Source organism: Lingula anatina, chromosome 2 (genome assembly GCF_051362555.1).
Source record: "Lingula anatina isolate TDL-2025a chromosome 2, LinAna3.0, whole genome shotgun sequence".
Taxonomy (NCBI): domain Eukaryota; kingdom Metazoa; phylum Brachiopoda; class Lingulata; order Lingulida; family Lingulidae; genus Lingula; species Lingula anatina.
In genome coordinates, this window is record NC_141768.1 from 24,897,074 (window position 1) to 24,909,056 (window position 11,983).

The 11,983-nt window shown below is 34.7% G+C and overlaps 2 protein-coding genes across 5 annotated transcripts in view; one reads left to right on the forward strand and one right to left on the reverse strand.

Moving 5' to 3' along the window:
• LOC106165559 (uncharacterized) overlaps positions 1 to 3,361 on the forward strand; it is a 20,701-nt gene extending 17,340 nt beyond the window's left edge. For all 4 annotated transcript variants that reach the window (XM_013543804.2, XM_087005433.1, XM_087005431.1 and 1 more), the window contains exons 10-11: positions 1,041 to 1,269; positions 1,687 to 3,361. In XM_013543804.2, the coding sequence (XP_013399258.2) occupies positions 1,041 to 1,269; positions 1,687 to 1,848 (391 nt within the window). In that variant the 3' untranslated portion in view covers positions 1,849 to 3,361. The remainder of the gene's footprint in view (positions 1 to 1,040; positions 1,270 to 1,686) is intronic.
• Positions 3,362 to 4,258: 897 nt separating this feature from the next.
• Positions 4,259 to 10,656, reverse strand: LOC106165536 (uncharacterized). The gene is made up of 8 exons (XM_013543747.2): positions 10,470 to 10,656; positions 10,007 to 10,034; positions 9,394 to 9,587; positions 8,669 to 8,813; positions 7,647 to 7,777; positions 6,797 to 6,988; positions 6,023 to 6,130; positions 4,259 to 5,695 (listed from the first exon to the last, which is right to left on the reverse strand). The coding sequence occupies exons 1-8, from the start codon at positions 10,525 to 10,527 to the stop codon at positions 5,658 to 5,660; spliced, it is 894 nt and encodes a 297-aa protein (XP_013399201.2). The 5' UTR covers positions 10,528 to 10,656; the 3' UTR covers positions 4,259 to 5,657.
• Between the last annotated feature and the right edge of the window lie 1,327 nt (positions 10,657 to 11,983).

Genomic DNA, 11,983 nt, shown 5'->3' on the forward strand with positions numbered 1-11,983 from the left:
CTTGAAATTTATTAGATGCTATTTTATATGGTAAAAATGTGGGCCAAGTTTAACATAAAGAAGTTTAACTCTGTCCAAATAATCTAAGTCCCATCTGTTCAATTTTTTGTGCTTCGTTTCTCTGTGGTTGGGCCGTTATGGTTATATAATAAGCTTAGTGGTGAATGTCTTAACAAAAGATATAAATAAGCTTATTGAATACGGAAAGGATAGGTTTGACAGGCTCATGCTGGTTAGACGTGACATTTCTTGTTGCTGTTTGAAGTGGCTTTCATCATGGCTGGAGCTTTTAAATTAGAATATAGTAATATTGTACTCAACAATTTCAGACAAAATATATCGGGTTATTTTTTGTCTAAATAAAAGCAAAGTATTTTAATTAGTACCTGAACATAATATAAAAGCTGATTCACTTGTGAAAAGTGAGTCAAGTGCTTGTCAGTAGGTATATTTTTGTTGTCTTTAAAAATGATGAATATTGAAAAAAAAAGAAAAAAAACAGACACACAGTGTACATTGAGCCCCATAACTTGTTGCAGTCACAATTTATAGCTATCATCTGAGGGGAAATGTGTCTGCCTGTCTGATGACTTATTGATTTTCCAGTTTCTCAGCTCATTTCCTTTCTTCTCTGGCCAATATGTGCTTATCTTTAGGGATTGAGGGGAAAACAAAAGCAGACTGGCAGTTTGCAATATTTTTGAAAAGCTACCTAAAATGTTATAATATAAAGTTATGTTCAGTCTAGGAGAAAAAAACTTTTTTATCGTCCATTTTGGTACAGTGCAACATCAATTACACAAAGGAAAAAAAAAGACATAGAAAGATGGCTTAGCATGCATGTTTGAGTATAATACAAATTAAATGAAAAGATAATAAGATAGAACACAGATTTGTTGTGCAATATGCACATGGTTCTAGCTCAGAGGGCATGTACAGTAATGTGAGAGACAAGAAGAAGAGTGGATAAACTTACTAACACACTGGCCAGTCATAAAAAAATAATCTCTATTTCTGAAGATTTTTGTCTTCATTTTCAGGTGGATATTGCTGTGTTTTAAGAGAGAGTTTCCAGAGGCAGATGCTCTGAGGATCTGGGAGGCTTGCTGGGCCCACTACCAGACAGATTATTTCCACCTGTTTATCTGTGTGGCTATTATAGCAGTCTATGGAGCAGATGTGGTAGAGCAGAAGCTGCCAGCAGACGAGATGTTACTTCACTTCAGCAGCCTGGCCATGCACATGAGAGGAAATGTCATACTTCGCAAGGTATGGCGGAGACAGCGTACTGCATGGTTACCAGCTTTATAAATTCATGTGCATTCATCAAAATCTTCCCTATCTGTTCCCATTGTTTTAGATGTTATTTTATTGTTTATACCATTCTAACAAATAGAAATTACACATTTTGAGAACTGCAGTGTTGAGTGCCATTTGTGTGGATTTAGCTCAAGGTTATGTACTAAATTGGTCTTGTTTTGATTGATTACATTGTGGAAGTTTTTTTCTTCTGTTTTTGTGTCTTTTATTCAGAACCAGAGAAAACACCCTGTGATAGTATAACCTTTTTGTTGATGATTTAGCTTACCATTTTTGTTTGGCTTGAGAAGATTGTTTGTGGGTTTAGCTTGATTAAGCTATTTTTCTTTTTTTTTTTTTTTATGAGAATACTTTTTTATCTTTCAGGCACGTGGTTTGTTGCATCAGTTCCGTGCACTCCCAAAGATCCCGTGCACTCTCCATGGTCTGTGTAGTCTGTGCGGTCCCGGGATGTGGGACAGTGGACATGTCCCGACGGTGGAATGCACTGGTAACCATGGAGACAACATTTGTCCTCACAACACTTAGAAAAATGGTGCAAGATTGTCAGGATAATTATTAAAACTCTGGTTGAAGAAGTGCATCTACTGAGTGATTAGGTAAAACGTTTTGGTAAAAGGTGTATTAAAACCTACTTAATTTTTTTTTTTTTAGCTGTGTAAAGTGTGAGGTGACACAATTTTTACCAGTTTGTCTTTGCTAGCTCATGTTTTAGTGGACTTTATTTAATTTACAATTTCTTTGTGATACTTGACTCTCCAGACTTCATTGGTTTTGTATGCACTGCGTAAAATAATAAAAGATAGGACATGTTGTGGGTGCATAGGGTAAGGAATTTAGCCAAGGTGCGTTTTATGGCAAATTTTGTTTAAAAAATGGAAAGTGGAAGATGAAAGTCCAGATGCTTGTTAAGAGTAAGGTTTGGTATCAATAATGGAAGGATGTTACTCTCGTCCTTTGTCAACTTTGAAGAGTTGTTGTTGGCTATTTTATGGTAATCTTACTCTTCCAAAAGATCAAGATAAAGAAACAAATATATTTTACACATAAAAGTATGTGAATGTTTTAAATGTTTGTATTTGTTTACATTTATTCTTTTTACTAAAAGAAATAATCATTAGATTTTGCAAAAGTCCCTTGCTGGTTATTCAGCTTAAAATGTTTGTATACTGTTTGTGGCTCTTTTTTTCCTAAATGACTGACCATGCAAAATATTTCTCTTATTTAAGTTAACAAATATACCATTGATCTTTTGTCATTCAGTGTTTGATAAAACTTTTTTCTTTACAATTTATGAAGTTTAGATTAATTATTTATTTTTCTTATTGGCATTTATTTATTTATTTGTTGTGTGATTAAAGAGTTGTTCCAGCTACATAAAAAAAGAAAAAGTTTTTAACTGATATATAAAATCCCCTCTTCCTAAGTCATTGTTAGCTTATCTTTCCATCTTTGGACTCAGTTGGTCAAGGAGAATAAACATATCACATTAAATTCAAGACACATATATATATATTGAAGAAGCTCTTTTTGCAGTACATGTCATATTAATATCTTACAAAAAAAAAAAAAAAAACTTCAAAAATTCCAGGGAGTTAATTCTGTATTCTGCGTCTATTTTTTGCTTAAGGTGTTGGCTATCTTGGTAAGTTTTCAGTCGAAAAGTCACAATGGATCATTTAATCTGAATTTGATTATTTTATCTTTATTATGGCAAAATGTTGAATGAGCAACATGTGATGAAGTTACTTAGTAAATCTGTATTGGATTTTAAGAAGAATGAAGATAAATTGATTTATATTGTAAATAAGCATTAAGATTATTATGATGCTATTTCTGTATAGAAAGCTTGTTAATCAAAAAGAATCTCAGTATAGGTTTACTGATATATATTTCAATTTCATGATTTATATTTGAGATCTACAGAGTTTGCAAAGCTATGATGAAGTGCAATAGATTTAAATCCAGTTAAATTTTGTCTTAAAAATGTGGGCAGGTTGATTGGTGTTGTGATTTAGAAATAAAATATTCAGGCAATGAAGATGGTTTGTTTAAAATGGGGTTACTGCCAAAGGTTTTTCATTGCTTTTTCCTGTTTAAAGACTTTGATAGAACAGTTTTAATACACATGCTCTTTTACATTTGGCTTATTAAAAAAGCAGTGGATATCTGTTAGAATGAAATACTTGGACATACCACAAAAATGAAATCCCCTCAGTGATTAGGTTTGGTCTGCCACCAAACGGACATCAAGGGACAATTTTGTAAAAAAAAAAAAAAAAAAAAAGGGGGGGGGGGGGGGGGGGTTGTTACTCTCTACCAAAGGTTTTCCCTGCCTGTTTACAAGTTGTATATTTAGAAATATACAGAGAAGACCTCTGGCAGAAGGAAGGGAAATTCAGGTATATTCGAAGCGACCCTTGGTTAAAGGTTCACTCCATGAGGTTTACCTGCCAAAATGGATTCTCCTGGGAAAATGAGCAATTTCTTATTTATCTATCCCTCTCTACACTTGGATTCAACCTTTGATAAAATTTATAAAGTTTGATCTAAGCTTAAAATGATTGGCCAGTGTACTTGGCTGTCCTGTCAATCCTGGCATTCAGGTAGGCAGCAGGAGAGGCATGTTTTAAGACCCGTTGTTTTGATCTTAAATGTTTACAGTACATAATTGTATTTAAAAGTTGTTGATCTATTTTGGACATGGATAAATAAAGATAGAACAAAAGATATTGGGGTGGCACAGAATGAATTGAGCATTAAGTCATACAATATTTGGCAATACAAAGTACTTTTAAGTACTTTTAGAAACGTTAAAAACCATTGGGTAAATTAAGTTTTGGAGTTTCTTTGAAACATGACCATTTTAAGGGGGAAAATGCTGCTTTGCAACTATTATCTATCACTAAATAAAGAAATGAATATTAAAAAAGGCAAATAGATTTTTGAGAAGTGACAAATTTATTTGATTCATACAGAGATCTCTTAATAACAGTGATTTCATACAAATACACAATGTTAGAAATTGATATATTTTCAAATTTAAATTCATTTTCAACAGAAATATGCTCAAAATTACTGTAAAGGTGCAAGATGTTAAAAGGTACATCTGAAAACAAGTACTCTTAATTACAACCATACATAAAGGTTTAAAAAGAAATACAATCTTATAATACTGTTCAATAATACCAAAGTTTAAGATATATACGAAGTAAGCTTCAGCAAAGTTGTCAATGCAAACAGTGCTTATATAAAAAGTCATACTTTAAAATACTTTACAGATGCAGACAAGAAGGCAAATAAAACAAACAAAATTAAAATAAATAAATAAATGTACAAAAGGATGTTAACACTTTTCCAAATATATATATAAATATATATAGTATACATTTTCCTAGTGCATATTAAAAGTTGTCAAAAATGAGTAGGGCAGCTTCACAGATCAGTAATCTATTTTCTCCTCCCTTTTCTTTCTCTCTCTCTCTCTCTCTCTCTCTCTCTCTCCACCAAAATATATGAAAAGTAAATGTGAGAACTTCTGTAACCAACCACAAAACCAACTGTGTTGTTCAGTTTTTGAGTATTTGTAGTTGGCATCCCATGCTTCAGTCTACAGTTGCAGACTATCAACTATTGTAGTGAAGGCACTATAGTTGTTGAGGAGTAAAGTAATTAATAGTCTGACAGTCACTAATTGTTTAGAACCTTTTAGCAGTATATATTCACACAGCACAAAAATCTGGCTCACATGACAACACACATTCTATTTCTGTCTCCACAAGTCAATGATACACACATTTGTAGACAATACTTCACATCAAAATCTTGAATATATACATATGTGTACCTTGCATTAAACACATCAACATTCACAGAACGAAGAATGGAACAGTTCCACAGAATTCCATTCAAATGTTATATACGTCCTTATAATACATATTTTCTTGTTTATACGAATATGAACAAAAAATGCATATACTAAGTATGGTAGCAAAAGATTCCTGATAATATGTTCCCCCGTTCTGGTGTATACTTCATTTAATAGAAGGAGAATTGCTTTCCAGTTAAAATACCAACACAGTTATCACAGTATTAGAATATCACATATTGAACCTAACTATTTTAAAGTGAAAAAAAAATGGACAGCATCAAAAATAATGCTTTTATATCTGGAATGTTTCATAACCTAAAATGGACAGAGATGTATAAAATCTCACAATATATAAAAAGACTTGTTATGATTTTTTTCATAAGCTTCAGTTATCTTCATGTTGACCTTGGGTGTTCCTTTACAAGAGTTCCAGGTCAGCCAGTGACCTTTGATCTTTTTGCATAGATCACGAATAAGCAGGTGGAGGAGGTGCATAGGCTGGATCTGAAACAATGAAACCCGATGTCACAAATGTCAAAGGCACAAAGGTTAAACTGTACCGAATTTTTCTAACCAGTTACTCTTTGAAATAACTTTTCTCCAGTAATCCAAAAATGGAAAAGGAATAAAAACTTGTTTAAGAAGTACTTTTACCATGTCCATCATCAGTTACTCATAATCAATTACTCATTATTAGTACTTGCAAAAATGTCTGTTTTGTCATCAAGCTCAGAGATACCTTCTGTTTTTAGTCAAAGTACAATGACTATTGCCAGTCAAAGTGAAGAGTTAACTGACTGCATCAAGTCACATGTAACTGTCTTCACGTACCATTATTAGCTTGGCTGTAACCAGGAGGCGGCGGCTGTGTGCTGGAGTAGCCTGGGTCCACTGGTGCTGCCAGGCCTTGCTTCTGTTCTGTGGGAGGGTAGGCAGGGTCTAAACACACAGACAAGGCAAATATGATAGGTGACAGGCCTAAATGTGCAAAGATAACCGAAAACAGCAACAGTCATTGTCAAGACAATCAAAAATTGTTCGTGTGGCATATGTGTGGCACAGTTTAAAGGCTTCAAAAATGAAGAAGCCTTAAGATAGTTTGCAAAAAATATTCTAAATTAGCCGAGACCCATTTCAAAATTGTTAAGAGATTATCAACTTGTAACAACTTATCATGTTACTGATGTAATCAATGAGAACTAGATTGCATTAATGATTACATTCCAGGTGCTTTTATCACCATGTTTCTGAAGAACCCAAACTAGCTGAATGCTTTCCTAAAATACTCTTTTCCATTTGTATAATTCGGTGCTTCCTTACAGGTGAAATGTCTTGTCAACCCGTGCATACATTAAGGCCCTTTTTTCATTGAGTGGTACATTAGGTACTGACTGATCCTTTAGGTCACATTCATAAAAGCTGACTACCAGATCTGAGGATCAAATATGGCCAGCCCACTTGAATGCTTGTTGCGTAATCCCCGCAGGGAATTATTCAGTGCCCGATTGGGAATTAAGCGGCAAGCTTTTTAGTAGGTAGCCAAGTTTGATCCGCAGATCCATTAGTCTGCTGTTATGAACACAATCTTAAAGAACACTAGCATACCATTATATGAGAAGCCAGCAGGCTGCTGAGAGCCAGAGTAAAACATGTAGCTGGGCTGTGCCTTCTGGTCTGGTGGAGGAGGGGGAGGACCACTGTAGCTTGCAAACTGGTGAGGATTGGAGTAGTTTGTGTTGAAGTGAGATGGTCTTCCCGAGCGTTCTGTCATAGATATCTCACTTCTATAAGTTCTTCCTTAAATTTAATACCATAGTTCAGTTGAGGTGATGAACATAACCATATTTTAAGTAAAAACCTGGGGCACTTTTGGAACTAGACAACCACACATATCATACACTTTTTTTAACTTTGAACCTGCCACAAAAGCTTTTTAACAATATTTAAAAATATTAACATATCAATTGATTAACATGACAAAATGTAGATCCATGCAAGTAACCATAAGCTAATCTGGCATAATTCTGTATATAACAAGAAAACCACAGTTAGCTACTTTTATAATCATATTAGTCACCCAGTGACAGTAAATCTGATTTCATAAATCTATACACTAATATGTAAATATTACAGGAAAATACATGTAGCTCTCTCATACTACACATCCATATTAATAAAATATGACAATTTCTTTACTGGTTAGCAATGACAGAACAGAAGACACTTTCTGCTAAATTTTGTTGCTACTTTAACTTACTAGCATCTTACATGCTGATAGATACATTGAAATCTCAGTTTATTGTCAGTAATATTATGATATCATTTATTACTATTATTCATGCCATGATAAGCAAACTTTCACATTTTACCTGCCAATATCTCAAACACTTAAAATTTATTTTTCTAGGCTGCAAAATTAGGGCTTTATGGATACAGAAGGTTCCAAAATACTTACTTCTGATATTGCTTGAAGATGAAACTTTCATTTTCTTCACTTTACACATCCTCACCAGTATGACGATGACCACAATGACGAGTGTTGCAGCAATGATGGCCCCAAACACCACGCCCACAATATTCCCAGTGCTAAAATCAATACAGTAATGGTCCAGACATAAAGAAAATAACACGTATTATTTGAGACATTCACATTATAAATATGAAAATGTGACACATAAGCTCTTAAATCAATCAGTGACTTAAGGGGGGGGGGGGGGGGGATAGCAAAATGGATAAAATCATAGAAACAACGCCCTATTGTTAAGTTGTTAAAAAAAATAAATTATACTTCCCAAAAGACCAACTAAATACAAAGATTAAGTGCAGTGTCCAATGGGTGACGCTGTACTATTTTGGAGAGAAAAGAATTTTTTATTTGGTTTTTGGACCAATATCAGTGATTCAAACGGCATTGCAAGCTAAGTGAAAGCACTTAACCACAGGATACCAGGGAATACTATTTAACTATTTCATTCTGATTTTATCATCTTTAACTTCAAATTACCCCTTATTTCAATGGGTTATTAGCTTCAAAACGATAACTTTCAAACAATTTTGCTTAGACAGTGAAATAAACTTGAAACCGATTCACCTGTCATTCTGGAAAGCTGTTAAAATGACCAAAAAAAGGTTCACAGACATGTTAACAGAAATTATTAGTCAATTATGTAGCTGGGAAATTCACCTGCTATCGGTAATATGATCAGACAGAACCATTGCCAATTGTCAAAATATTGTTTGGATGCTTTGAAATGCCTGAAAATTGTGTTTTTGTAACATTTTCTGATCACACATTTGACTTGTGAGTAATATCATTCAATTCAAGTATGTTAACAAGTAGACCAAATGACCAATACTGACCAATAATGAAAATCCAATGTCCTAAACAGTCACTTTCATATTTCAACAATAAAAATTTTGCGAGTTTTGAGAGATCTAAAAAAAGTTAAACTTTTGAATCTCAGCTCAACTTCTTACTTGTCATTCCACCTGCAACAGTATTCAGAGTTTTCTTCTCCACAACACGAAGTAAAGTCTGCAGGTTCAAATGACAAAGGACATGTGAACAGACCCATGTAGGAGCCATTACTGTTGGCTTCATAGTTCTTACATACACCGGCAGCTAGAAGGAGAAAAATGGGGATAGAAAAATCACAATTTGGTATATTATCAACAAAATACAATAGATTTTTCTCATCCTCATCAACAAGTTTTACTGATATTGTATGTAATTAAAACTAGAGTATCAGAGAGGGGTAACTTCCACCTGAATATACACTGTCAACTGTGCTACGTACAGCATTCCATTTGGCAAAATGACACAGTGGTATTTTCATAGTAAGATGGTGTTTGTAGTATACTGGTCACTTGAGGTGATATGTGATTGAGGTGATATATATGAGTGCACAGATGAAACAGTTACTTGAATATGAATGCAAGCAAGTTAAACCCCAGAAGATGTTACCAGGCTTTTTTTTTAGTCAGATACGTAATTTTTTAGACCACTAAAACCTGTGAATTACACAGTCTGTTCATCTATAAATATGATAATAATTATTAAGTCACAGCATTTTATCACTTCTATGCATTTACCTAAAGAAGAATAGTAAGAAAAGTGCACTGACAGTCCTTGTACTGGACATTTCAGAGTCACAGTGTTTGATTAAAAAATCTTTTACAAAATCTGCAGTTAACCAACTCACTTGAGGAAGTTAAAGATGTTGACCTGGAGTATGCAGCACTGTGGTAGAAGTAAAGGTTGTGGTAGTAGTAGTACAGATAGGTGGGTGCCCAGTAGGTGTAAGCTCTGGTGTACCTCACAGCCACATAAGACCTATAGGAATAGCTGCTGTAATAACTTCTGTAAGAAGAACTCCTGTAGGATGCTCTGTAAGAACTGAAATAGAATATCTTGATGTCATACAAAAGTGTGAAATTAGTAAGTGGCATATGTGGTTCTTTACTTTATTAACTAATCTATGAGACAGAAATTTCAAACTGGAAAGGGAGGTTTCTGAGAAGCAGTTCCAGATATAAACTTACTTAAATATCACATATTTTCATCTATGTTTACCCTTAAGTAGGGTTATATTGTGTGCTAAATGAGCACAGTTTTGTTTGTGACTCATTTGTAAATCTATACTTTTTCACAAAACAAATCATTACAAAACTGCATATTGTTTAAAAAACGTGTGTGGAACTCCACATATGTCCCAATAAAACATAAAACACCAAATTCAATACGATACACTGAGTATCAATTGTCATTTGTAAGAGGATTGCAGATGATTCCGAAAGTATGAGTAAAAAACAAACCTTCCACCACCTCTTCTAGCTTCTGTGTCTGAAATAACCAACATTTTCATTGGTTAACATGTTACAGAAAAGCAACAAGCAAGCCTGAGACAACGCATGACCTTAAATAGAACGCGGTGACGGTCACACCTGGTACGACCTACTACTAGTAAGTACTTTTATTTTACTTCAAATTTGCACTTTAAGGTTCTATTTCTATTAATTGCAAAACTGAACTGGTACATTCGGTCTCCTATTTTTGTCTTTTGTGACAGAACAAGACCTTGTGCAGCCTTTTGTTACAACCTAGGTTAGCCATATTTGCGAGATTGACAGTTTATATTACATGAAAACTAGACTACTTAAACTCTCGTCGTGAAAAAGAACGCCTTAAAACCCGTGACTGGTTCAATTGCCAACATATTTCGGTACACTACACAATGAAAAATAGTATGATGTATTACTGATAAAAAAATCTGCTTACCGAAGACACACACAAGCAAAATTGTCAACAAGATACCCGTTCTTAGACTTCCCATCATGGCAGTTTGCTTACAGAATGACGTCACATCGCCAAGTGCTATGGGTGAAATAATAACACCGATACACTTACAGGATGAGCCTTGAGGAAACCAATGGGTGTAATGGGAGCACAGGAGGAATAGGGATGTGCAAGGTTTACAGTTATTGCAGATGTATTCATGTTCATTATCATTAGGATTCCCCATAGGAGAATACTATTGTTTTTGGTATTATTATTATTATAGTTATTCTTATTCTTTCCCCGTGTTTTTTTTTCGCAAGAAATCTGAAATAATTATCATAGGTAGCCTATGGTAAGAATATGCCATAGACCCAGTTTCATTGACCTTGACCTACTTTCCAAGGTCACAGGGGTTTTTAAAGGCAAAATTTGTAAAATTTTAAATTGCCATTAGGCTGAAAGTATAAGCCATATGGCTAAGGGCCTTATGGCCAATAGTACTGAGCCAAATCCACAGATAATGACCTACTTTTATGCAAGTAGGTCAAGGTCGCTAATGGCCAAACAGGTTCAAAAAAGGTTTGTTTCCGAGATTTCAAAAACCGGAAGGCCCAGAGCCCTGATCATAGTGGCAAATGATGCCCTATATATTTATCTAAGGTTAACCGTACTTTGGTAGTGACTGCCTAATTACTTTTTTTAATATAGATTTTTAAATATTTATGGCATTGCAGAAATCTTGAGTTTGGCAATTTCTCCATGGAACACTGGTTTTTGGTCATAGCATGCTTTAGTAAACTACCCCAAACATATACCCAAAACCCCCAAATCAAATGTCAAATTTGACCTTGACCCTCATTTTCAAGGTCATTTGACTATTTCATGGAGAAATATTGAAGTGGGCTAAAAGTGATGTTTTGTTGACCCCCCCCCCCCCCCCCCCCCCCCCCAATAACGGGTACCGGAGAAGATCAGCATTGGTCAGAATTGTGCCGGAAGTGACGTGCAGTGGTGTTAGAAGCGAAGCTGAGTGGTCATTTTAACATAGAGGTGAACGGCAGTGAAGACGGGTTGTCGGAGGAAAAAGAAGTTTTCTAAACAACATGGTAAGATATCTCTCCTTTTTTACGCATTTTGGGCAGAGAATACTTGTAGAAATGATAGACGCATGATATGAAAACGTGACACGGAACTTGAAGGTGCAAAATCGTGCTTAATTTGCGGTCAACTTGTTTAGAAATAAATGCTGCGTCGACCGCCAGCGCGACGAAAAGCGTAAAGGGGAAATAATTCCCGGGAGTCTATAAATCGTTGTCATGTGAAAATTTGGCATTAATATAATCCGATATGTCCATATCTAAGTATTTTTGGGTGTTTTATGGTATGGGCTGCAATTACAACGATGTTTTAGAGGTCTTGAAGGACCTTGTGAAAACCAGGAAGTAGTTCGTAACTAACAAGAAGGCGCTAATCAGTGACAAATGCCAAGACAAAGGTGACAAATATACAATAAA